Consider the following 25,771-nt stretch of genomic DNA (forward strand, 5'->3'; position numbering starts at 1 on the left):
CAGATTCTTAACCACTGTGCCACCAGGGAAACCCTCTATGCTTTTTTTCTCTTTTCTCGGCTTTAAAAGAAATTGATTGAGTTTGTGTTTGTTTCCTTATTCCATTCCCCCCTTTATCGATTTGGAACTTATACCAATTCTCTCATTTTCTTTTTTTTTTTTTTGCAGTTACCTTGATAATGTTCCCCTGCATACTCAATAAAATCTGAAATTAATATCTTAGCCATCTTCTCCTCCTGAAAGAATTCAAGGACTTTGGAATAATTTAATTCTGATAACTCCCCTCCTGGTTTATATACATGATATCATTTCCCTGTATTTTATTTGTCAGGTTTTGAAACCACAAATTAGATATTATTTTCATTTTATAAGATACTATTTATTTATTTATTTTAAATTATTTATTTATTTATTTATTTGGTTGCATCGGGTCTTAGTTGAGGCATGCAGGATCTTTTATTGCGGTGTTCAGGCTTCTATTTAGTTGTGGTTTGCAGGCTCCAGAGCACATGGGCTCAGAAGTTGCAGCACGTGGGCTCTAGAGCGCCCGGGCTTAGCTTCCTGGCCAGGGATCGAACCCACATCCCCTGCATTGGAAGGCAGATTCTTAATCACTGGACCACCAGGGAAATCCCTATCAGGTACTATTTAGATTTGCTTATGTTTTTACTAATTTCTTTGCTCACTATTCTTTCTTCTGCCTCAAAACTTTCTTTTGGAATAATTTTCCTTCTTCCTAAAATGCGTCTTTTAGGAGTTCTTTTAGTGTTGATGGTGAACTGTAGTTTTTGTTCAGATGATAATATATTTTACCCTCATATCTGGAAGACTGCATTGCTAGGTACAATATTCTGAGTTAATTGTTGTTTTTGCCCATCATTTTGAAGATATTATTCACTTTCAAATGATTTCTTTTATTATTGTTGTCTAAATGTGTAAGATCTGTCTTTTTCCCTCTGACTGCCTTTAAGATTGCCAACTATTCAATATAAATTGGCACTTGCCATCTACGTCTACAAAGATTAAATCATGAGCCACTGCAGCTGCTGACCTGCAACACACCCTGAAAGGAGTTCAAGGTGGAGATCAGGAATGAGGCACTCTGTGCTCTGGGACAAAGTGGCAGAACAGGTCTTGCAGTAGATATTTTCAGGAGAAGATTTTATGAGCCCAATTCTTGCATCTCCTTGTATCTTCTAAAAAAGCATTAAAATCATTACCAGTGACATCTGCTCCTCATGACTAGCAGCAAGACTTTGCCAAAATGTGTGTTTGACTGCAGGCACCTTCCTTCACTAAAATCATATACAACACTGACCGTCCTCCCTGCTTCTGGAGCAGTCTCTCAGGGCTATCTGAAATGATTTCTCCTAGGCTATAGTCCTCATTTTGCCCCAAATAAAACTTAATTCACAACTCTCAAGTTTTGCATTTTTTTTAGTCAACAAGATCTTCTCTTTGTCTTTGGTGTACTCTAGTTTTATTACATTTTATGTAGGTGTGGAAATCTTTTAAAATATCTTGTGTGTCAACCTTCTTGAATCTGTATATTTACATTTGTCATGAGTTCTACAAAAATTTCAGTCATTACTCTTAAAATATTGTCTCTTCTCCATCTCTCTATTCTCCCCTTTGAGCTCTTGAGGAAATGTGTGTCAGACCTTTTCATGCTACATGCCGTATCCCTTAATCTCTCTTCTCATATATTTCATCTCCTTGTCTGTCTGTGCCTAATTCTGAATAATTTCTTCATGTACACCTTTCAGTTAACTAACTCTCTTCAGCTGTTTTTAGTGTGCTGTTAAACTCATTTACATTTTTATTTCAATAAATTATATTTTTATTTATGAGTTCTATTTGTTCCTTTCCAAATTTGATCACTTTTGATTGTCTCTTGTTGCTTGTTCATTTTTGTAATTTTGTCTTGTATTACTTCAAGCATTTCATAATTATTTTATGTTTTCTATCTGATAATTTCAGTATCTGAAGACCTCGGGTGTCTAAATCTATTGCTTCTTATATTTGCTGACTTTCATTCATGGTGATTTGTTTCCTTCTGTGTTTAATGACCTTTCCTTGTGAACTTGTCTTTGGTTGGTCTTAGTCTCTGAAAATTTAAGGAGATGTTTTTTTCCAGAGAGGATTTGTATTTTTTATTTTAGGAGCCTGGGATGCTACCAGCTGGGGGCCAATACCAATTTAATCCAGGAGTCTCAGGTTCAGCTCCCACACCTTGCCACTGGCACAAGTCTGGTCTTTCGTCAGTGCTAATATAAACATTTGCCCTTGGGTAATCCACATTTTATGAGTGCTAAGAAGTCAGGACTCACCTTACACTTCTAAGCTTTTATATATGCTGCTCCTTCTGCCTGGAATATGTGTCCTTTTATCCTCCCCACCACGCCCCATGTGATTAACCAATCTTAAGACTAAGTTCAGGCTTGTTCTCCTCCAAGATACCTTTGCTGACGATCCCTAGTCTGGGTTAGATGCCGCTCTTACATGCCTTTATAGCACCCTGTATCTACCTGTCGTTGCATTTTCCACACTGTATTGTAATAATCTGTTTACTTATCTGTCTTCCTCCATGAGACTCTCTTTGGTCGGGGTCATGGCATAGTTATGCTGTTTCCCCAGTGTCTGGCACAGGGCGGATCATGGTAGATTAATACATGTTTGTTGAATAAACGAAAGAACACCCGAATAAATGAATGAATGAATGAGTGAGTGATGATTTTGGAATGGACAATATGGGATTTCCAGAGAGGGTGAAGGATGATGGAGGGATGTGAGAAGAAAAGAGAAAAGGGAAATGACTGGTATTTTTAGGCTGTTTGTTCTCCTTGATTAAGTGGAATAAAGTTGTCACTTCATTTCATCAAAAGTTTATTGAGCATCCAGTATGTGCTAGGCACTCTGCTAGATGCCAGTAATACAAAGATGAAGATCAAAACGAAACAAAAACAAAACCACTCCCCCCTCACCCCATTTAAGGCAGATTTGGCTTGAGCCTGGGAAGCCGGCCCCTCAGGGATGCAGAACCGGGGTTTGGAGTACAACTTGCCCTCATCTCACCTTAATCTTCACCCTTGCCTCTCAAGGCTGACCAGCATGTACCCATCTCCAAGTCCTGCATCTTCCACCTGCCTGAGCAACTTTCCCCTGCATGCATTATCTCCTTCTAGATGAGGCACATGGGGAAGTGAGGGGAGCAGTTCTGGCTAAGGAAGGGGAGCTGCAAAGGCACACCTGCTCAGATGAGCCTGGAGAAGTGCATAGGGACAGGGAGCTGGGAGGGGCACGACGTCCAGGTAAGAGCAGAGAGGAACAACTAGAAATGTTGTTGTCCTTGGGGCTGGGACAAAACTGGCCCCAGTGTGGAGTGGTGGGGAACAGGGACCTTGAGAGTCGCTCTGTGGGATGGTGCAGAGTCAGAGCAGGAGCTTAGGAAGTTAAGGAGGGACCAGGGATGCACAAGAGGCATCAGGGGAGAGAGGTCAGAACACAGCGAGGGACTTCTTCTCTTTCAGCTTTTTAATTGCCCTCTCTCTTCACACGGTAGATTACCGTTCCTACAAACTGTTCAAGAGGCGGCGGCATGGGCGTGGCCGGGCTACACAGTGGACCAGCCTCTCGGTGTTCTGCTGTCTGTGTGACTGCGGAGTCTTCCCTTGTCCTGTCTCCTGGGACCTGAGCACCTGGGAGCAGGGCGGGTGAGAGGCCAGAGGCCAAGGGTTCCATCATGTCTCCACGACATGCTGGGGAGCAATAAGCCTCCTCCTCCCCCTACCATTTTTGGGGAGAGTCGAACTCCATCCTCTTACAGCTGGAGGAAGCCCAACAACTTTCCGGGGGATAATGATTGTTTGAAAGGCTTGTTTCGTACAAAGCCAGGGAGAAGCCATAGGTATGAGGGGTCAAAAGACAGATCTTCACTTGATCTAGCCTTCTGGGCCTGGAGAATGAGTGAGAAGCCCCTTCTCTATGGAACAGAGACGGAAAGAATGCCGGGCACGCCACTGAGGGAGGCTTTGGGAGGAGGCCAAGCGTGGGAGGAGGCCAAGCGTGGGAGGAGGCCAAGCGTGGGAGGCTTGAATCCTTTGCTCTTGCTAGAACCCCGGTAGCGGGGCAACGGAATGTATTGTACTTGAGCTCCTCCCTCAGCAACTGGTAGGTATCGAGGTACCATATGCCTGAGAAGGGCGCTCCAAGGCACTGCCTTCACAATGATTCCGTGGACGCTCAGAACAGCCCTCTGTACACCCAGTAAAGGGCATCGGACTTCCCCTTAGTTTAGGACAGTTGTACGTTTGAGTCAAGTGGCCTCTCTAATCTGGGCTTGCCAAAAAAGTTCCCCAGGAACCAAGAGTTCGTTCGGAGGGAAGGGGAATGGGTGGGAAGCGTGAGTGCGCCCTAAGAAGGGCATAGGAGAGTCAAGGGGGTTTGGTTACTGATGTTAGTTTCCATAAGCCCCTCCGGGGATTGGGCCGTAAATTTAATAATCTATATGGTCCTAAAAGGGCACAACCCACACCCACTGAGAACACAACTAAAGAGCCGGGAGCAAACGTAACCCGGTTTCACCGTCGGATCCACCCTCCGCCTTCCCGCCGCGTCCCCCCATCTGCGCATGCTCACAGTCGTCCACGCGCTGGACCCCTCGCGCCGGGTGAGGACCTCCCTCGCCCCTCGCCCCACGCCCCTCGCCCCTCGCCCCTGGCGGGCTGCGGCCCCGCTGCCCTGCCCTCCCCCGGGCCGCGGGCAGCAGTGCGCGGGCGCCTCCCAGGGGCTCCCGAGGAGGCTCAGGCGCTGATCTCCACCGGGCCGGCCTCGTCTTGCTCGCGGATCAGGTGCACGCCGCCCGCAGTCCGCAGTGTGCGCGAGGCGCTGCGCGAGCGGCCGGGAGAACTCGGGGCCCGGGGCGGCGACGTGTGCGTCCGGCCCGTGGCGGGGGAGCGCGCTGGAGAGCGCGGGTAGCGGCGGGCAGAGCGGCTGGGCAGCCCCGGCGAGCGGCCCGGCACGGCCGGCGACACAGAGTAGCCGGGCGGGCCGGGCTCCGTCGCGCTCCGAGGCTCCGGCGCGGGGTTCTCCTCGGGCTCCGGGGAGTCCTGCAAGGACACGTGCCGCGAGGGGTCAGCGGACAGCCGGCCAGGGCTGGGAGCGCGCCTGCTGTTCCAGGGCGCTGGGAATACCGAGGTGGAGGGGACATAGTCCCCTCCACACTCCGACTGCCTGGAGGGCTGCAGGCGTAGGTCTGTTTTTTCTTGCAACATAGGACACCTAGCGTGGGGCCTGGCACATAATAGGTGCTCATTAAATGTTGAAATGCATTACTTTGAGTGCTTTGTCCACTTACTCTGCGCCTTCCACCTGCCTTGGACAGCGTGGGACAGAGTTGGTTATGGAATAGTAGGGAAACCACCAGAGACAGTGTCCAAAGACCTGGGTTTGAAGCCTAGATTTGCCACTGATTGACTTGTTTGATCCCGGGCAAGTCATTTCACCCTTGTCAGCCTTATTTTTCTCATCTCTAAAGTGGGGATGACACAAATATTTCTCAGGGTTAGTCTGAGTCCTAGAAAGGTATATCAATATGGTATGGCTACGTAACACCAGAACATGGCAGGGGCTGGCGGAGTGTTTGCAGGGCACCCAGCCCGGAGCTGCTTACCTTGTCCTTCAGGATGTAGAGTGCCATGGGGCTCTTCCGCTCCTGCTCTCCACTTCGCGGGAGGGTGTCTGCTGCACGGAGCAAAGAATGGGGTGGCTGGCCCGGGTACAGAACCCTTTCCACCAGCCAGCACTTACACACTCTTTGCTTCCCAATGGCCAGTTAAGGCCATCGGGAAGCCAGCCTCCACCAAAGGGTCCGGAATACCGAGGTCCTACCTTGGCCGCTCCTCTCCCTGCTCTGCAGTCTTCGTGCAGTTGATGGAGGAAGGGGCCCTGCAGAGCTGGCTTCCTTGTCGCCCATTTCAGCCTTTTCCCAGCAGCTCACTGATCTGAGTGAAGATGGGACGGGTGAGTGCGTGGCTGGGAGCTCACCTTCTGCTTTCAGGCGGTCATCATTCTGATCCATATATTCCAGGGAGTTTTGCTTCTCCAGCTTCCTCTTCTTCCTGCAAATCAACCCAGCACCCTGTGAACAGAGCTGTCGAGTGTGAGCAGGAGAAGTTCTGGGGGTGAGGACACGGGCGGGATCTGATGGCCATAAACGAGGCCTTGTAACAGGAAGACGGGCTGAGTGCGGTGGGAGGGGGAGTAGTCCAGGGCTTTGGGATGCGTCCCATCTAGGTTTGCATCCTGAGTCTGTCCCTAGCATTGTGACTGTGGGCAAGTCATTTAACTAATATGAGTCTCGGGGTCGTTGTCTGTAAACTGCAGATAATCACATTTAAATGTAACACCCTAACCACAAACACAGTGCCTGGCTCACAAAAGGTGCCGTGCAAGTGAAACCAGTATTCATAGTGCTGGGGTTGTCAGGGTTGTGAGCACAGGATGTGGTTCCATATACAACACATGCAGTGGTAAGATGGATCTCCTAGGAAGAGGTGCGGGGCCCTGGGAGGAAAGGCGTTTAAAGAGACAAAGGAAAGAACAGAACTTGGGGCTGGGATGGGTTAAAGGATTCAGGTGCTCAGGGAGAGGAACTTGGAGAGTTACCCAGACTTTTTGGAGGGTTTCCAGCAGGCACAGACTGTCACCAGGGTCACGAGGAGGAAGATGCCTCCTGTGGACAAGATTATGTAGAGGGAGCTTCTTCCTAGGGAGAGAGAGGCAGAGAGGTGGGAGAGACTTCAGAGGGGGCAGGGGGTGTGGTGAGGAGAGCTTCCTGCGGCCGAAGGAATAGAAAAGGAACCCCAGGCAGCATGGCTGGCCAGTGGTGGACTTTGCCCAGAGCTCACTTCCCACCTGTGGCTGTCCTCCAGGGAGAGCTGGCCCATCTCTGCCTCTCTCCCCGTCCAGTGGCACTCTGTCTGGGATGTCCTTAGCCTCTCATGGGCACCTGCCTCTCAGGGCTCTGAGTCCCAGGGGAGGGCAGCGGGAGACTCACTGTACACGGTGATCTTGACGGGCAGGCTGCGGCCCTGGCTGATGGGGTTCTCCACCACACAGCTGTACAGGTCGTCGTCCTCCATGAGCACGCGGGTGATGGTGAGCACCTTTTGGTCGGGGGACAGGAGCATCCGCGAGTCGTTGAGGAGGGGCTTGCCGTCCTTCAGCCATGTGTAGCTGGGCTTGGTGCCATTCTCGTGCGAGCAGTTCAGGGTAAAGGCCTCGCTGAGCTCCAGCACCGTGGTCGAAGCCACTAACACCTGGGGCCTCGAAATGGGCACTGAGCCCGGGGGTGGGGGGAGCCTGTGAGCCACAGGCCAAAAAGCATCTCCCTTCCCCTTCTTAACTGCCTACCTTCCAACTCAGTCTGCGGTCTTCAGAGATCATCACTCCAGCTCTTTACCACCATCCATCCACCCATCCATCCATCCATCCACTCACTCATTTATTTACCCACTATTTATTGAGCACCTACTGAGCACAGGGAGTACAATGCCAAACAAGACAGCTATGGTCCCTGCCCTCATGGACCTTCCCTTCCCTTCTTCCCAAATACCTTTCCAAGATGTCTTAAACTGACCCAGCCTGGACGATATTTTAGTTGGGCTAAGCTTAGGTCCAAATAGGTTCAAATATTGGCTCTACCACTTACTAGCTGCCTGAACTTATGCCCCAGTTTCCTCATCTGCAAAATGGGGTCCCTGATATTAACTATCCCTAGATTATTATGAGCATTACATGAGTCAATATAGGCAAAGCACTTACAATCGTTTCTGGCACATAGTAAGCGCTGTATACGTGTTAGCTATGGCCTATCTGCCAACCTCTAACATTCCAGTTGGTTCACTCCCAGGTGGCTTTTGTGTGGGTTTTCCTGGGGTCTAGCTAATGTACTGGGTGGATGTGGCCCCAGTCCCAGTCACCAGTCCCGCCTCCTTCCCTGCCAGAGACTTTACCATCTACAGTGAGGTTGATGGTCTTCTCCCCAGTGAAGGTGTCATCAGTGATAGAGATCTCAACCTCATAGGTGCCCTCGTCAGCCAGCTGCAGGTCGCTGAGAAGCAGGGAGCCGTTTTCAAAGAGGCGGATGCGGTCTCGATAGTCGGGCCGCAGGGTACCAATGACCTCTGTGCCGATGGACTGAACCACGGTCACTGGCTTGTCCCGCTTCAGCTGCCACTTGACAACGGGTTTGTCACTGCTGGTGCTGCTGTACTGCACGGAAAGCAGGGCCGCCTTCCCCACTGTGCCATGGATCAGGCGCACCGGGCTGGTGATGTTCACCCCCTCCAGGGGCTCTGCGAACAGAGACCCACGAGGCGAGGGCAGCGTCAGGCCCTGGCTCCTAACCTCACTCCCATCTTCGAGTCCTCTGGTCTCTCCGTGCCTCACCCTTCTGGGCCCTTCACTCCCTGTCAGTCCTTCCTTCTTACCCTTCGACTGTAGCTCTGGCCCCTCCACTCCCCTGTCATCCCTCACACCCACCCCTTTGACCTCAATCCTTCTTCAATCTGGACCTCTGCCTCTGGCAGTTTTCCCCATTGCCTTCCTCTTGAGGAAGATTCCAGCTAACCCATACCTTATGTGGCCCATTTATGGAAATACGTATTGAGACTTCCCATGTGCCAGGCACTGTTCTATGTCCCCAGGATATATCAGTGAGCAAAACTGACAAACATCCCTACCCACTGAAGCTTATAGGTCATTAGACCTCAGAGTGAATTTGTCAGATTTTCTCCTTAATTGGGCATTGGGAGAGCGGGGGATGGAGAAAGCATGGAAATGTAGATTCCCAAAGAAAGGAGGGTGTCGTGAGACAGTGCCAGTAAAGGGCAAGTTTAGGGGCCTGAGGACAACTGGACAACTCTCTGGTCATACCAAGAGCCTCCCCTATCCTTGCCCCAGCTGCACGTAGCATCATACTAGGCCTGCCCAGGGCAGAACAGTCCTGGAAATTCACCCAAACTCCAGCCCAATTTGCATCCCCTATGGAAGAGGGATTTGGGACAGGTCAAGCAAAGAGCTTGGAGTCAGAAGACCTTGTACGATTGGGCTCCACTGCTTACTGGCTGTGAGAATTTGGGCAAGTCATCCTTCTAGGCCTCACTCTTCTCTTTTAGAAAATAAGGATGACAACAATAACAAGAGCAAGTGTCTTATCCAGTTCACAGTGCAAAAGCACGATATGTGTGTCAGTTACTGTGGTGTAGGGGAGAGAACACAGAATAGAGAATCAGAGATCGGGGCCCTATTGTTGACTTAGGACCTGGGAGAAGTTGCTTATCTGTTCAGGGCTCAGATTTCCCACAGGTCAAATGAGTGGTAACGAGATGGTCTCATGGTTTTTTCCAGCCCTGTAGTTAGTTCTGGGATTTGACCATCTTGTCCAATGGCAGCCCCATCCAGAGACACATCTCACATTTCAGAGATCTCTTAGGAACTTTGGGGCCTGAACAGATGCTGCTTGTTGGTGTCACCTGGCCTTGCAGAGCAATACAGCCACCTGAGGGAGGGGTCTTCTGGAGAGGATGTCAGCTAGGAACAGGGCTGAATTTAGCTGAATAGACACATACATGTCAGATTCTCTGTCCCTCTGCACCCCCAGCTGCTTCCTTTGACTCTCATTGCCTCTGAAGTTCCCTCCTTCTTTCTCATCCCTATTTCCCACTCTGCTGCTGCTGCAGTGTAGATTTGGCGAAGGTGAGCTGTACCTTTCCAACCCCTATTCCTCTCCTTGTACCTCGAGGACCCAGACCAAACCAGGAGGCAATGGAACTAAAAGGTTAGTTGTACAGATCGAAGCAAATTTAAGTTAAAAACATATCCAGTCCATTTTGGGAGCAAATGCATTGTTAAGTAATGAGCTCATCATCTTTGGAAGTGGTCAAGGAAAGGCCAATTGACTGTTCTTTCACCTCTCTGTGCTTCCATTTCCTCCTCTGAATAGTGAGGTGGTGGGACCAGATGATCTCTAGGAGCCTTCTCCACCCTGACATTCTATGATCCATCACCTGTCAAGGATGTTACAATCATAAAACCTTAAGCATGGAAGAGACTACTTTAATGATGAAAGCCACCATATGTATGAATATTATATACTTGTTACTGAGAGGAGTCTCAATTGGCAGGAGTTAGAATGGACAAAATCAACTATTTTCAAATTTTTTAAATTAAAGGTATTTTTGTTCCCACAAAACCTTATAGAAATTGAAAAGAAATGAAATTTAGTTCTAGTTCACCTGATTTGGTCAAAGAGGTGGTGAGGACCAGAGCCCTGTCCTCTCCAATACCTTGGGGTGCTGCTAGGAATCCTTATGGCTCTGTGTATCAGGCTGAAATCGTTTGGCTACACGATCCTTAAGATTTCTCCAGCTCTTAGTTTCTGTGATTGTTTAGATGGGATTTCCTGCCTTGTATCTGCTAGGTCCCAGGCTTGCTTTGATTTAGAAACAAAAGCTTTCAAATTTCCCTGAATAGGCAAATAGGGTTTGGTGTGTGTGACTTGAGGTGGCCCTGAAAAAAATCACTGAGCTTCATTAAAGGCCAGGGTGGGCACATCTACCCCCCTTCCTCAGGACCCAGTCTGAAGCAGTGGGGTTGGCACATGAGAGTGATATATATGCAGAGCCATCCTGGGGTTTAGCAACCCCAAGCACTGAGGTTCCCCTTTCCTCCCTCCCGGAGGCTGGACAGTGACAGTCCCAGCCCCAAGAAAAAGTGGAAGGGATTCTCCTCCCCCCTTCTGTCTTCTCTGGCCCTCCCTGAGTTTCCCCATCGTCCACTCTCTTCCATCCCACACAAGGTCCTTCTAGTGCTTTTGTGATGTCTTTCCCCCTTCAAGTCAGCTCTTTCTACCAATTTATTTATTTATTTATTTTGACCACACTGCGCAGCATGTGGGATCTTAGTTCCCTGACCAGGGATTGAACCCGTGACCCCTGCATTGGAAGTATGGAGTCCTAACCACAGGACCGCCAGAGAAGTCCCTCTTTCTACCAATTTAAACTTGATTCTTCTGGATAAAAACATTGGAGAAGCTACAGCATGTGGATTGCCCTGGGCCTCACCCTCTTCTAGGTGGATGCCTGTGAACAGGGCCTGCCCATGAGTCGTAGGGATGTATGTAGGTATGTTCTTGGTGGAGGGAGCAGTCTTTCTCAGAAGCTGACAAAGAAAGCGTTTTTGGGGAGCAAACACTGGTTCCCAAAACTCGCGCCAAAATCGGAGTTGCTTTTAAGTTCAGGGTCCCACAACTTTCAAGGGACACAGAGAACTGGGACAGGTGCCAAAGCAGGACACAGAAGTGAGGAAATGGCTAACAGTGCAAATAAAAGGGACTGGGACTATTCAACCTTGAGAAATGATTAACTTAATCATCGTCCTCAAGTCTCTGAGGCATCATTATGTAGAAAGTCTCTGTTCCCGCTGGAGGCCGAACAAAAGGAAATTGACCTCGCAGCAAGACGTCCCTATCAATTTAAACGGCCATACCGGATCAGGTAGGTGGCCCTCGTCAAGTAGGATTTTGAACTGCGGTGACACCAAGGAATGTCAAGCTTTAAAGTATAAAAATGTACCGAAGAGACACCAAGGGTGCACAGGTGCCGAGGGAGCACCAAGTGAACACACAAAGAGAAGGTAGCCAAGAAGAAAGACTTCAGAAGAAGCCAGCTCTACTAGCATCTTGATCTTGAACTTCAGCCTCCAGAACCGATTGGAACAAAGATGGTGGAGTAGAAGGACGTGCTCTCACTCCCTCTTGTGAGAACACCAGAATCACAACTAGCTGCTGGACAATCATCGACAGGAAGACACTGGAACTCACCAAAAAAGATACCCCACATCCAAAGACAAAGGAGAAGCCACAGTGAGACGGTAGGAGGGGCACAATCACAGTAAAATCAAATCCCATAAATGCTGGGTGGGTGACTCACAGACTGGAGAACACTTATACCACAGAGGTCCACACACTGGAGTGAAGGTTCTGAGCCCCACGTCAGGCTTCCCAACCTGGGGGTCTGGCAACGGGAGGAGGAATTCCTAGAGAATCAGACTTTGAAGGTTAGTGGGATTTGATTGCAGGACTTCTACAGGACTGGGCGAAAGAGCGACTCCACTCTTGGAGGGCATACACAAAGTCGTGTGCTCATCGGGACCCAGGGGAAGGAGCAGTGACCCCAGGAGAGACTGAACAAGACCTACCTGCTAGTGTTGGAGGGTCTCCTGCAGAGGCGGGGGTGGCTGTGGCTCACCGTGGGGACAAGGACACTGGCAGCAGAAGACTGGGAAGTACTCCTTGGAGTGAGCCCTCCCAGAGTCTGCCATTAGCCCCACCAAAGAGCCCAGGTAGGCTCCAGTGTTGGGTTGCCTCAGGCCAAACAACCAACAGGGAGGGTACCCAGCCCCACTCATCAGCAGTCAAACGGATTAAAGTCTAACTGAGCTCTGCCCACCAGAGCAACAGTCAGCTCTACCCACCACCAGTCCCTCCCATCAGGACACTTGCACAAGCCTCTTAGATAGCCTCATCCACCAGAGGGCAGACAGCAGAAGCAAGAAGAACTACAATCCTCCAGCCTGTGGAACAAAAACCACATTCACAGAAAGATAGACAAGATGAAAAGGCAGCGGGCTATGTACCAGATGGAGGAACAAGATAAAACCCCAGAAAAACAACTAAATGAAGTGGAGATAGCCAACCTTCCAGAAAAAGAATTCAGAATAATGATAGTGAAGATGATCCAGGACCTTGGAAAAAGAATGGAGGCAAAAATCGAGAAGATGCAAGAAATGTTTAACAAAGACTTAGAAGAATTAAAGAACAAACAAACAGAGGTGAACAATACAATAACTGAAATGAAAAATACACTAGAAGGAATCAATAGCAGAATAACTGAGGCAGAAGAACGGATAAGTGACCTGGAAGACAGAATGGTGGAATTCACTGCTGCGGAACAGAATAAAGAAAAAATAATGAAAAGAAATGAAGACAGCCTAAGAGACCTCTGGGACAACATGAAACGCAACAACATTCGCATTATAGGGGTCCCAGAAGGAGAAGAGAGAGAGAAAGGACCAGAGAAAATATTTGAAGAGATTATAATTGAAAACTTCCCTAACATGGGAAAGGAAATAGCCACCCAAGTCCAGGAAGTGCAGAGAGTCCCATACAGGATAAACCCAAGGAGAAACACGAGACACATAGTAATCAAATAGGCAAAAATTTAAAAAAAAGAAAAATTATTGAAAGCAGCAAGGGAAAAACGACAAATAACATACAAGGGAACTCCCATAAGGTTAACAGCTGATTTCTCAGCAGAAACTCTGCAAGCCAGAAGGGAGTGGCGTGATATACTTAAAATGATGAAAGGGAAGAACCTATGACAAAGATTACTCTACCCAGCAAGGATCTCATTCAGATTCGATGGAGAAATCAAAACCTTTACAGACAAGCAAAAGCTAAGAGAATTCAGCACCATAAAACCAGCTCTACAACAAATGCTAAAGGAACTTCTCTAAGTGGGAAACACAAGAGAAGAAAAGGACCTACAAAAACAAACCCAAAACAATTAAGAAAATGGTCATAGGAACATACATATCGATAATTACCTTAAATGTGAATGGATTAAATGCTCCAACCAAAAGACACAGGCTTGCTGAATGGATACAAAAACAAGACCCATACATATGATGTCTACAAGAGACCCACTTCAGACCTAGGGACACATACAGACTGAAAGTGAGGGGATGGAAAAAGATATTCCATGCAAATGGAAATCAAAAGAAAGCTGGAGTAGCAATACTCATATCAGATAAAATAGACTTTAACATAAAGAATGTTACAAGAGACAAGGAAGGACACTACATAATGATCAAGGGATCAATCCAAGAAGAAGATATAACAATTATAAATATATATGTACCCAACATAGGAACACCTCAATACATAAGGCAACTGTTAACAGCTATAAAAGAGGAAATCGACAGTAACACCGTAATAGTGGGGGACGTTAAAACCTCACTTACACCAATGGACAGATCATCCAAACAGAAAATTAACAAGGAAACACAAGCTTTAAATGACACAATAGACCAGATAGATTTAATTGATATTTATAGGACATTCCATCCAAAAACAGCAGATTTCACTTTCTTCTCAAATGTGCATGGAACATTCTCCAGGATAGATCACATCTTGTGTCACAAATCAAGCCTCAGTAAATTTAAGAAAATTGAAATCATATCAAGCGTCTTTTCTGACCACAACGCTATGAGATTAGAAATGAATTACGGGGAAAAAAACGTAAAAAACACAAACACATGGAGGCTAAACAATACATTACTAAATAACCAAGAGATCACTGAAGAAATCAAAGAGGAAATCAAAAAAACCTAGAGACAAATGACAATGAAAACACGATGACCCAAAACCTATGGGATGCAGCAAAAGCAGTTCTAAGAGGGAAGTTTATCGCTATACAAGCCTACATCAAGAAACAAGAAAAATCTCAAATAAACAATCTAACCTTACACCTAAAGGAACTAGAGAAAGAAGAACAAACAAAACCCAAAGTTAGCAGAAGGAAAGAAATCATAAAGATCAGAGCAGAAATAAATGAAATAGAAAAAAAGAAAACAATAGCAAAGATCAATAAAACTAAAAGCTGGTTCTTTGAGAAGATAAAGAAAATTGATAAACCATTAGCTGGACTCATCAAGAAAAAGAGGGAGAGGACTCAAATCAATAAAATTAGAAATGAAAAAGGAGAAGTTACAACAGACACAGCAGAAATACAAAGCATCCTAAGAGACTACTACAAGCAACTGTATGCCAATAAAATGGACAACCTGGAAAAAATGGACAAATTCTTAGAAAGGTATAACCTTGCAAGACTGAACCAGGAAGAAATAGAAAACATGAACAGACCAATCACAAGTAATGAAATTGAAACTGTGATTTTAAATCTTCCAACAAACAAAAGTCCAGGACCAGATGGCTTCACAGGTGAATTCTATCAAACCTTTAGAGAAGACCTAACACCCAACCTTCTCAAACTCTTCCAAAAAATTGCAGAGGAAGGAACACCCCCAAACTCATTCTATGAGGCCACCATCACCCTGATACCAAAACCAGACAAAGATACTACAAAAAAAAGAAAACTACAGACCAATATCACTGATGAATATAGATGCAAAAATCCTCAACAAAATACCAGCAAACAGAATCCACCAACACATTAAAACGATCATACACCATGATCAAGTGGGATTTATCCCAGGGATGCAAGGATTCTTCAATATACGCAAATCAATCAATGTGATACACCATATTAACAAATTGAAGAATAAAAACCATATGATCATCTCAATAGATGCAGAAAAAGCTTTTGACAAAATTCAACACCTGTTTATGATAAAAACTCTCCAGGAAGTGGGCATAGAGGGAACCTACCTCAACATAATAAAGACCATATACGACAAACCCACAGCAAACATCATTCTCAATGGTGAAAACCTGAAAGCATTTCCTCTAAGATCAGGAACAAGACAAGGATGTCCACTCTCACCACTATTATTCAACATAGTTTTGGAAGTCCTAGCCATGGCAATCAGAGAAGAAAAAGAAATAAAAGGAATACAAATTGGAAAAGAAGAAGTAAAACTGTCACTGTTTGCAGATGACATGATACTATACATAGAGAATCCTAAAGAGGCCACCAGAAAACTACTAGAGCTAATGAGTGAATTTGGTAAAGTTGCAGGATACAAAATTAATGCACAGAAATCTCTTGCATTCCTATACACCAATGATGAAAAATGTGAAAGAGAAATTAAGGAAACACTCCCATTCACCATTGCAACAAAAAGAATAAAATACCTAGGAATAAACCTACCTAGGGAGACAAAAGACCTGTATGCAGAAAACTAAAAGACACCGATGAAAGAAATTAAAGATGGTACCAACAGATGGAGAGATATACCATGTTCTTGGATTGGAAGAATCAATATTGTGAAAATGACTATAGTACCCAAAGCAATCTACAGATTCAATGCAATCACTATCAAATTACCAATGGCTTTTTTTTACAGAACTAGAACAAAAAATCTTAAAATTTGTATGGAGACACAAAAGATCCCGAATAGCCAAAGCAGTCTTGAGGGAAAAAAATGGAGCTGGAGGAATCAGACTCCCTGACTTCAGACTATAATACAAAGCTGCAGTAATCAAGATAATATGGTACTGGCACAAAAACAGAAACATAGATCGATGGAACAAGATAGAAAGCCCAGAGATAAACCCAGGCACCTATGGTCAACTAATCTATGACAAAGGAGGCAAGGATATACAATGGAGAAAAGACAGTCTCTTCAATAAGTGGTACTGGGAAAATTGGACAGCTACATGTAAAAGAATGAAATTAGAACACTCCCTAACACCATACACAAAAATAAACTCAAAATGGATTAGAGACCTAAATGTAAGACCGGACAGTATAAAACTCTTAGAGGAAAACATAGGAAGAACACTCTTTGACATGAATCACAGCAAGATCTTTTTTGATCCACCTCCTAGAGTAATGGAAATAAAAACAAAAATAAACAAATGGGACCTAATGAAACTTCAAATCTTTTGCACAGCAAAGGAAACCATAAACAAGACGAAAAGACACCCTCAGAATGGGAGAAAATATTTGCAAACGAATCAACAGACAAAGGATTAATCTCCAAAATATATAAACAGCTCATGCAGTTCAATATTAAAAAAACAAACAACCCAATCAAAAAATGGGCAGAAGACCTAAATAGACATTTCTCCAAAGAAGACATACAGATGGCCAAGAAGCACATGAAAAGCTGCTCAACATCACTAATTATTAGAGAAATGCAAATCAAAACTACAATGAGGTATCACCTCACACCAGTTAGAATTGGCATCATCAGAAAATCTACAAACAACAAATGCTGGAGAGGGTGTGGAGGAAAGGGAACCCTCTTGCACTGTTGGTGGGAATGTAAATTGATACAGCCACTATGGAGAACAGTATGGAGGTTCCTTAAAGAACTAAAAATAAAATTGCCATATGACCCAGCAATCCCACTACTGGGCATATACCCAGACAAAACCATAATTCAAAAGGACACATGCACCCCAATGTTCATTGCAACACTGTTTACAATAGCCAGGTCATGGAAGCAACCTAAATGCCCATCGACAGACGAATGGATAAAGAAGATGTGGTACATATATACAATGGAATATTACTCAGCCATAAAAAGGAATGAAATTGGGTAATTTGTTGAGACGTGGATGGATCTAGAGACTGTCATACAGAGTGAAGTAAGTCAGAAAGAGAAAAACAAATATCGTATATTAACGCATATATGTGGAACCTAGAAAAATGGTACAGATGTACCGGTTTGCAGGGCAGAAATTGAGACACAGATGTAGAGAACAAACGTATGGACGCCAAGGGGGGAAAGCGGCGGGGGTGTGGGGGTGGTGGTGGTGTGATGAATTGGGCGATTGGGATTGACATGTATACACTGATGTGTATTAAATTGATGACTAATAAGAATCTGCTGTATAAAAAAATAAATAAAATAAAATTCAAAAAAAAATAAAAATAAAATGCTAAAAAAAAATAGAATGTACCTACCAGTAGCCTTGGGGTCCCTTAATAGCCTCTTCCTTTAAAGAAACCATCATCTACTCATTTTCATGTGATCCTTTTTGCTGGGCAAAGGTTTTCTTTTACCAGTATTTGCCATCAATTTACCTTTTAAAAGTATCAATGAGATAGTGCGAAACATATTACACCTAATCTGTACACTCTGATACCATGGACTGCAGTTAAATCCCTTTTTATCTGAAGGGCTTTTTGTTTTGTTTGGATATGTCTCCACAAGGAAGTCCCTCTTTCCCTTTGGCTAGTATAGATACCCTTGTTTGGGCTTTCTCCAGCTCTATTATTTCTTTTTTTGAGATGTGGTAACCAGAACTGCATACAGTAACCCAAGAGCAGCACACAGCGTGGTTTTTGAAGAGGAAAAAATATTGCTTTCCACTTTTCATTTTTAATATTCTTCTTAATGAATTAATAATAAAGGATATTAAATGCTCTGAGAAAACAACCCCCCTCCTCTGTCCCTACTATACAGGGCTTTCACTGTTGGGGTTATTGTATTGTATTCTTATGCTGTTACCACGCTGAGGCCTACAAAACTGTGAAATCATTTTAAGTGTCAATCACTCAGGAATATAAGAGAAAACCAGGAAACGGAAATTGTGAAGAAGGCCCTTGGGATCCAGGAAGAGAAGGATAGCTTTTTTTCTACACTGTACAGAGTGTAGATGTTCAGTAATGTGTACCTAGCTAATAAGTGTTAAGATGACACACAGAGATTTACCGTGTTTTGGATTGGAATAATCATTATTGTTAAGCTGTCATATCTCCCAAGCTGACTTATAAATTTAATACAATGCCAATCAAAATCCCAGGAGGTTTACTTTGTGATATTGGCACAAGGATAGACAAATAGATCAATGGAACAGAATAGAGAGTCCAAAAACAGACTTAAACATGATAGCTTGACTTTTTTCTTTTTTTGGCTGCGAGGCTTGTGGGATCTTAGTTCCTGACCAGGGATCGAACCCGTGCCCCCTGCAGTAGGAGCATGGAGTCCTAACCACTGGACCGCCAGGGAACTCCCTGATTGCTTGACTTATGACACAGGTGACACTGCAGTGAAGTGGAGAAAGATTTTTTTTTCTTTTTAATAAATAGTGCTGGGCCACATAGGAAAAAAAAAAAGAATCTTGATCCTTATCTCACATCTCACACAAATAGCAATTCTAGGTAGATTGTGGATCTAAGTGTGAAAGGTAAAACAATGTTTTAAAAAGAAAACATAGCATAATATCTCCATGACTTGAGGGAAGACACAGATTTTTTGACAGGACAGAAAAGTGGTACCCATAAAAGAAGAAAATGATACACTGGACACAATAAAATTAAGAGTTTCTGTTCATCAAAAGACACCATTCAGAGAGTGAAAAGGCAAGCTGTACAGTGGGAGATAGTTGTAATACATATATCCTATAAATGACTCATATCCAACATATATATTTTAAACTCCTACAAATTACTACTTTAACAAAATCCAGGAAACTCAATAGAAAGTGGGCAAAAGACTTGGAACAGGTACCTCACATAAAAGGATTTCCAAATGGCTAATAAGTATATGAAAAAGACAACTTCATTAATCATCATAGAAACGCAATATCCCTGGTGGCGCAGTGGTTAAGAATATGCCTGCCAAGGCAGGGGACACAGGTTCCAGCCCTGGTCCGGGAAGATCCCACATGCTGCAGAGCAACTAAGCCCGTGTGCCACAGTTACTGAGCCTGCGCCCTAGAGCCCGTGAACCACAACTACTGAAGCCCACGTGCCTAGAGCCTGTGCTCCGCAACAAGAAAAGCCACCGCAATGAGAAGCCCGCGCACCGCGACGAAGAGTAGCCCCCGCTCACCGCAACTAGAGAAAGCCCGCACGCAGCAACGAAGACCCAACGCAGCCAAAAATAAATAAATTTTAAAAATTAAAAAAAAAAATGCAATTTTAAACCATAATTTGATGCTACCTCCTACTAGGATAGCTAAAATGAAAAAGAAAAGATTCAATTATTGGTGAATATATGGAACATCTGGAACTCTCAGTCACTGCTGGTGGGAAAGTAGATTGATACAACCACTTTTGAAAACTCTGGCTATGTCTACTAAGTCTAACCACACACGTATAACTCAGCAAATTCTACTCCTGGGTATATCTGTTCACCAAAAGACATCTACTAGAATGTTTTAACAACTCTATGCATAAAGGCCCAAACTGTAAACAACCACAGTGTCTATGGAATATTCTATAGCACTGAGACCAAACAAGTTATAATTTTAACAACAAAATGCATGAATCTTACAAATTTGGTGCTCATTGAAAGAAGCCAGGCATAAAAGAATGCATACATATAATTCCATTTTTATGAAGTTCAAAGACATGCAAAATTAATCCGTATTAGAAGTTAGGACACCACTGTGACCCTGAGGGGAAGGCAATAGTAACAGAAATAGTATGGGGGTGCTTCCGAGGTGCTGAAATGTTCTTTTTCTTGGTCTTGGGGGCTGATTAAATGGGTCTGTTCACTTCGTAAAGGTTCATAAAACTGTATCCTTATGCAAAATGCATGTTCCTGTACGTAATTTTCAATTGCAATTAAAAAAAAAAAAAAAAAAGACAGCACCTACAATGTGAAGGTCATCTTAGGACTAAAAGGGTGGAAACCAGGCAAGGGACTTCTTCCTATTGGGTCCGTAGAGGATGGGCTGGCTCTAGGATCCCAGAGAGTAACATCTTGCAAATCAGATTATGTAGATTTATGGCATGTTGTGTTTATGTCTAAATTAGTATCCTAGCCTCTAGAAAAGCCTTGTTTGAATGTTCCAGGAATAGGGCTGTGATGAATTTAGGAAAGCCTCATTAGGCCGTATTAGGTTCAGAGCACTAAGTGTTACTTGCCTGAGGCTAGTTTGGTGATTGCTGCCGTAGGGAGTATGGCAAGGGATTACGGTAAATCTCTGGGAGCCAGGGCCACATGGTCCAGCCCCCCTTTTAGTGCCAATCTTAAAACTACATTTCCCAGCCTCCCTTGCAATTAATTATGCTACTACTGATTTCTAGCCAGTAATACTAGTAAAAGTGGTGGACACCATTTATAGGCTGATTTAGAAAAACCTCCCTCCTTTTTTTTTAATCCTCTACCTAAAAGAAATGAAGATAAATCTCAGACTGACCATTGGACACACATGTCAAAGTTGATAGCGCTCCATCAGCTTGGTCCCTGAAAAACCTCATGGAACAGAGTCTTGCCTCATCCCAGACCTAGCCTGAAATGGCACTGACTACTCCATGGTTAATGCCAGGAGGACTTAAGTTTTGGAATTTATTTGTCACAGAAGCTGACATGTTCCTCATAGATTGAGGATGGCAGAAATTCCTTATAGAATCTCAGCTCTTCATTGCTCTTGAGTCCACAGCAGTACAATGGCCTGACCCTGCACTTACCTCTTACCTGTCATAGATTGTAACTAATATCTTATTAGCATAGTTTATATTTAGAATTTTTTTGTTATACTTTTTTTTTTTTTTTTGGCCGAGCCACTTGGCATGACGGATCTTAGTTCCTTGACCAGTGATCGAACCCATGCCCCCTGCAGTGGAAGCATGGAGTCTTAACCGCTGGACCGCCAGGGAAGTCCCTTGTTATATAGTCCTTATTAAGTTCCATTTTCCCTCACAGAAGATCCTTTGTCACCTTTTGTTTTTGCCTAATCACACTGACTGACAAGATCTTTCTATATATTTTTTTCTTTACCATATGATGACCTGAAAGAGCTTAGGGACATCTCTGATTTGTATAATTCATTGTGCATTTCCTATTCCCAATTCACTGCCTCCATACCCTCAGCTCTCATTTCCTCAACTTATTGTAATTTCTGCTGAGACTGCTCTCACCAAGGCTAATGGTAACCTCTTTTATTTTTTTTTAAATAAATTTATTTATTTATTTATTTTTGGCTGTGTTGGGTCTTCGTTGCTGCACGTGGGCTTTCTCTAGTTGCGGAGAGCAGGGGCTACTCTTCGTTGCGGTGCGCGGGCTTCTCATTGCAGTGGCTTCTCTTGTCGCGGAGCATGGGCTCTAGGCGCAAGGGCTTCAGTAGTTGTGGCACATGGGCTCAGTAGTTGTGGTGCATGGGCTTAGTTGCTCCGTGGCATGTGGGATCTTCCTGGACCAGGGCTCGAACCCGTGTACCCCTGCATTGGCAGACGGATTCTTAACCACTGCGCCACCAGGTAAGTCCCTAATGGTAACCTTTTAATTGGCATATCCAATGGGCTCTTTCAGGTCCTTATTATACTGGGTTCCTTGATACATTTGATGATGATTCTCCGGGAAACTCCCAACTCCCTTCACTTTCTGGATACCACAGTCTTCCAGGTCTCCCTCTGTGCCTCTGATTGTTCCTTCTGGGTCTCCTCAATGGGCTTTATTCTCTGCCTTCCTCTGCAAATCTTGGGGTTCCTCAATGTTCCATATTTAGCTCATTTTCTCCTCTAAGGTAATATTTATTCATTCTCATCGTTTTAAATCTCACCTCTTGGCTGACAGTTTCCAAATACTTCTCTCCAACCCTCCAGCTTTAGGTTATTCAACATTTTCCCACAAATGTCTCATAGGCATTTCAACCTCAATGTGAGTAACACTAGTTATCATATCTCCCAACCTTGCCCCATTTTTTAAATTTATGGTTTCAAACAGAAACCCTACCTCCTTCTCTAGATCGTTTCACTTCCTGTAAATCACTAGGTCCTGACTTTCCCTCCAAAATATTATCTCAACATCCCTCACTCCCCCTCTCTTTGTTCGAATTCCAGCCCAGGTCATTTCTCTCCTGAACTATTGCAATAGCCTCTCTATGGTTTGACTTGTGTCCCCTAAAATTCATATCTTGAAGTCCTAACCCCAAGTATCTCAGAATGTGACCTTATTTTGCAGTGTGGTCATTGCCAAGGTAATAAGCTAAGATGAGGTCATGCTGGAGTGAGGTTGGCCCCTAATCGAAGATGACTGGTGTCCTTTTAAAAAGGAGAAATTTGGATATACACACAAGCACAGGGGAGAATGCCATGTGAAGATTAAAGTTAATCTGTCACAGCCAAGGAACTCCCAGAAGCCAGCAGAGAGGGCTGGAACAGAACCTTCCCTAGGGCCTTCAGAGGGAGCACAGCCTTGCCAACACCTTGATCTTGAACTTTTAGCCTCCAGAACTGTGAGACAATACATTTCTGCTGTTGAAGCCACCCAGTCTGTGGTTCCAGCAAATGGATACAGGCTTCCTTTCCTATCTTGCTTGCCTACAGTTTCACCTCCAACGCCTCACTGCAGAGTGAGGGATCTGAGCTATACTCTGGCCCCGCTGGTTCCCAGATTAAAAACCATTCAGCATCCTCCCCCGCTCCCATTGTTTGCAAATTATATTACAGTTTCCTTAGCAGGGTTTACCAGTCTCACCTAACTCCATCCACACTTTCCTCTCCAGCAGCGGGGACTGGCTGGCCTGCTCCTGACATGTGATACCATTTCAAGCTGTTGACCTTGGCCCATTTTCCCAACTATAATGCTCACTCCCACACCTACCTGTTTTTCTCATCTTTTAAAATTCAGTGCAGACATTCCCAGGAAACCTCCCCTGATATTCCCCCACTCCCATCCTGTACCACCAGCACCAGCTTCCTGATGGGGTAGGTGACCTCTCTCTGATTCTTGGAACCCTCTGCCTCTCTGACTCATAGTAGTTTCTGCATTTTATTAAAATGATCTCTGCATCTTATTTGCCCCACTAAATTGTGAATTCCTAGGCTCTCTGGAATAGCGTGTGTGTGTGTGCGCATGTGTGTGTGCACATAAGCACATGTATTTCAAATAAGATCATTTCTCCAAGGAGTTGGTAGGGGGAGGTAGGTGTCTATGGCGCGTGTGTTATGCATAGGTTGGTGTTACTCTCCCAAACCAGGAGGCTTATTATCTCCAAAGCTTCTTTCATCTCCCTTGTTATTTTACGCTCAGAGAAGCCAGGGTGGCGGTTGGGGAGGCACAAAACCAAGATTTCCCCACCCCTCCAAGGCCCACCATAGTCCCTCGGAAGGAATGCCGGACTGGCCCACGCCAACAAGACATCCCATCAGAAACGGCTCATTGCCCTCCATCTAATGTACTGAATGCCGTGGGAGCTGCAAAGTCATGCAGGCTTTGGGGGGTGGGGGGCAGGGGCCGGGCAGGAGGCACACAGAATGAAGAAATACATTCAACACGAATGCCTGAATTCACTGAGACGCTTCCCACGGCGGCGGAGCATTCTCCCCTCCTCCCGCCCCAGAGGCATTCTGGCCCTCAGCTCTCCCCTCCCTCTCCTTGGAAAGCCCCGGGTCCCTTCTCCAGACCCTTTCTTACCCTCCGGTCTCCTACCTGTCTGGATCAGAAGCAGGTAGAGAAAAGGAGTGAGGCGCAGGGCACTGAAGGCTCTGGACAGAGCTTCCCTTTCTCTCTTCATTTTGGGTGGCGTTCTCCAGCTCTGGTGCACACAATTAGCATGATTTCTCCACTCTGGGCACGTCTCTTTGTACCACTCGGAGTTTCTCTGCCCGAACACAACCCTGCCAAGTTCTCTCTGAATACACAGAGCTCTGTGTGTTGCTGGACTTGTTCTTTCCTCTCTTTCAGACCTGGCATTTTCTAGTTTCAAAGCCCTACATCCCGGGTTCGGAGGAGGGTATCTGCTTGGGAGATAATCTCCAGCACAGGGTTCAGTCTGATGGGTCCCAGCAGCCTAGCAGTTCTTTGCCCAGCTGCGCTGAGCCCCACTGCCAGGGGGAGATGAGGATTTGGGCTCAATGAAGGGACTGGCCTGGGACACACACTAAACTGGACCTTGTGCGTCCCAACCTGTCCTGTCTCCACCTCACACTCCCTGTTCCTGCGAAGGAGGGTGTGTGCCAGGGACACACCTCCAATAAGCTCTGAAAATGAAGGGAGAGGAGCTTTTCAAAAGCTGGGGAATGAGAGATTCCAGAAACTGCTGAAGAAATGGAAAACTTCTGTTCCACCCCAAAGAAAGAAGATTGGAATATGGCTTGAATTCTATTATTTTCATACCGGTCCTGGTCCTGCTTGGGCTTCTCTCTCCTATCATAGAATCACGTAGTTGCTGGGGACCTTTCTCCAGAAGCTACTCTGCTCATTCCCCAGCCTCCAGCCCATTTTCTAGAACATGTCAGAGCAAAGATGAAGGTAATAGCCCAAGAGCCTGGGGTTCTGTCACCAGCTACAGCCCAGCCGTTCCCTCAAGTCTTGAGGCGTGATGAAGAGAGACACCCCAGCTCTACCCTGATCCTTCATTACCACGTCCACACCGTCTCCTGAGGGGCGTCAGTGGAATGGATGCTTGTGTGATCTGGGGATGGGTGTGCAACCTTGTTAATGCTCCAATTTCACATCTGTAAGGGGGGAAAACAGTAGCTTCCTTGTAGAAATTGTTGAGAGGATTGTTGAAGATTTAGTACGGTAGAGTGCCTAGAAAATTCTTTGTTGGAGAGGTGATATTTTAAACTTTAAGAAAAAACTGCCTCTTCTTCTTTTCCATTCCTTTAGGGATCTTTTATCTTGGTGAGACCAAAGTTTACAACTTCCCCTCTTGATTGTCTCTAACGCTGACCTTGGTTTTGTAAATGCAGTAGCTATCTCTCAAAGTATTCTTTTTACGTACTGGAGACAGCTTGTGTAAGCCAGGTTTCTAGAACTGAAGATTGAGTGCATCATCTGAGCCAAAGGATGGGGAGAAGAGGTGGGAAGCATTGCTTTTGAACTTCACAGAGGAACTCCAAAAAATATTCTGAGATACACAAGTCAGATTCTTTTTCCTTTTGCATCTTTATGGTTGTGACTTTTTCCTACACAGCTCAAGGCGCTTGTCTGCCTCTGGTAGAGTTAATGGTGTTTCAGCATGAATACTATGAAAAAGAGAAAGGCAATATTCAGCTTCTGACATCGAAAATAGTATTTTAGAGTCAGTAGCAAGACGAAAGGTTTGAAAGCCAGTATT

At 45.2% G+C, this 25,771-nt stretch overlaps 1 protein-coding gene and 1 long non-coding RNA gene across 4 annotated transcripts; one reads left to right on the forward strand and one right to left on the reverse strand.

The window, feature by feature from the left end:
• LOC309605326 lies at nucleotides 1-4,681 on the forward strand. The gene is made up of 3 exons (XR_014231333.1): nucleotides 1-641; nucleotides 972-4,041; nucleotides 4,076-4,681. It is a non-coding gene; the product is annotated as an uncharacterized lncRNA (long non-coding RNA).
• Nucleotides 4,682-4,700: 19 nt separating this feature from the next.
• On the reverse strand, nucleotides 4,701-24,489 carry HEPACAM (hepatic and glial cell adhesion molecule). 3 transcript variants are annotated; one of them, XM_082341045.1, is made up of 7 exons: nucleotides 24,139-24,489; nucleotides 8,016-8,357; nucleotides 7,058-7,339; nucleotides 6,667-6,766; nucleotides 5,890-6,119; nucleotides 5,672-5,742; nucleotides 4,701-5,108 (listed from the first exon to the last, which is right to left on the reverse strand). In XM_082341045.1, the coding sequence occupies exons 1-7, from the start codon at nucleotides 24,221-24,223 to the stop codon at nucleotides 4,803-4,805; spliced, it is 1,416 nt and encodes a 471-aa protein (XP_082197171.1). In that variant the 5' UTR covers nucleotides 24,224-24,489; the 3' UTR covers nucleotides 4,701-4,802. The 3 variants fall into 3 exon arrangements, with proteins under 3 accessions (XP_082197171.1, XP_082197170.1, XP_082197169.1); XM_082341044.1 differs by having other exon boundaries at nucleotides 5,890-6,002; nucleotides 24,139-24,322; XM_082341043.1 differs by having other exon boundaries at nucleotides 5,672-5,739; nucleotides 24,139-24,322.
• Between the last annotated feature and the right edge of the window lie 1,282 nt (nucleotides 24,490-25,771).

The sequence above is a fragment of the Balaenoptera borealis genome (assembly GCF_965194805.1).
Source record: "Balaenoptera borealis genome assembly, chromosome: 11".
NCBI classification, from domain to species: domain Eukaryota; kingdom Metazoa; phylum Chordata; class Mammalia; order Artiodactyla; family Balaenopteridae; genus Balaenoptera; species Balaenoptera borealis.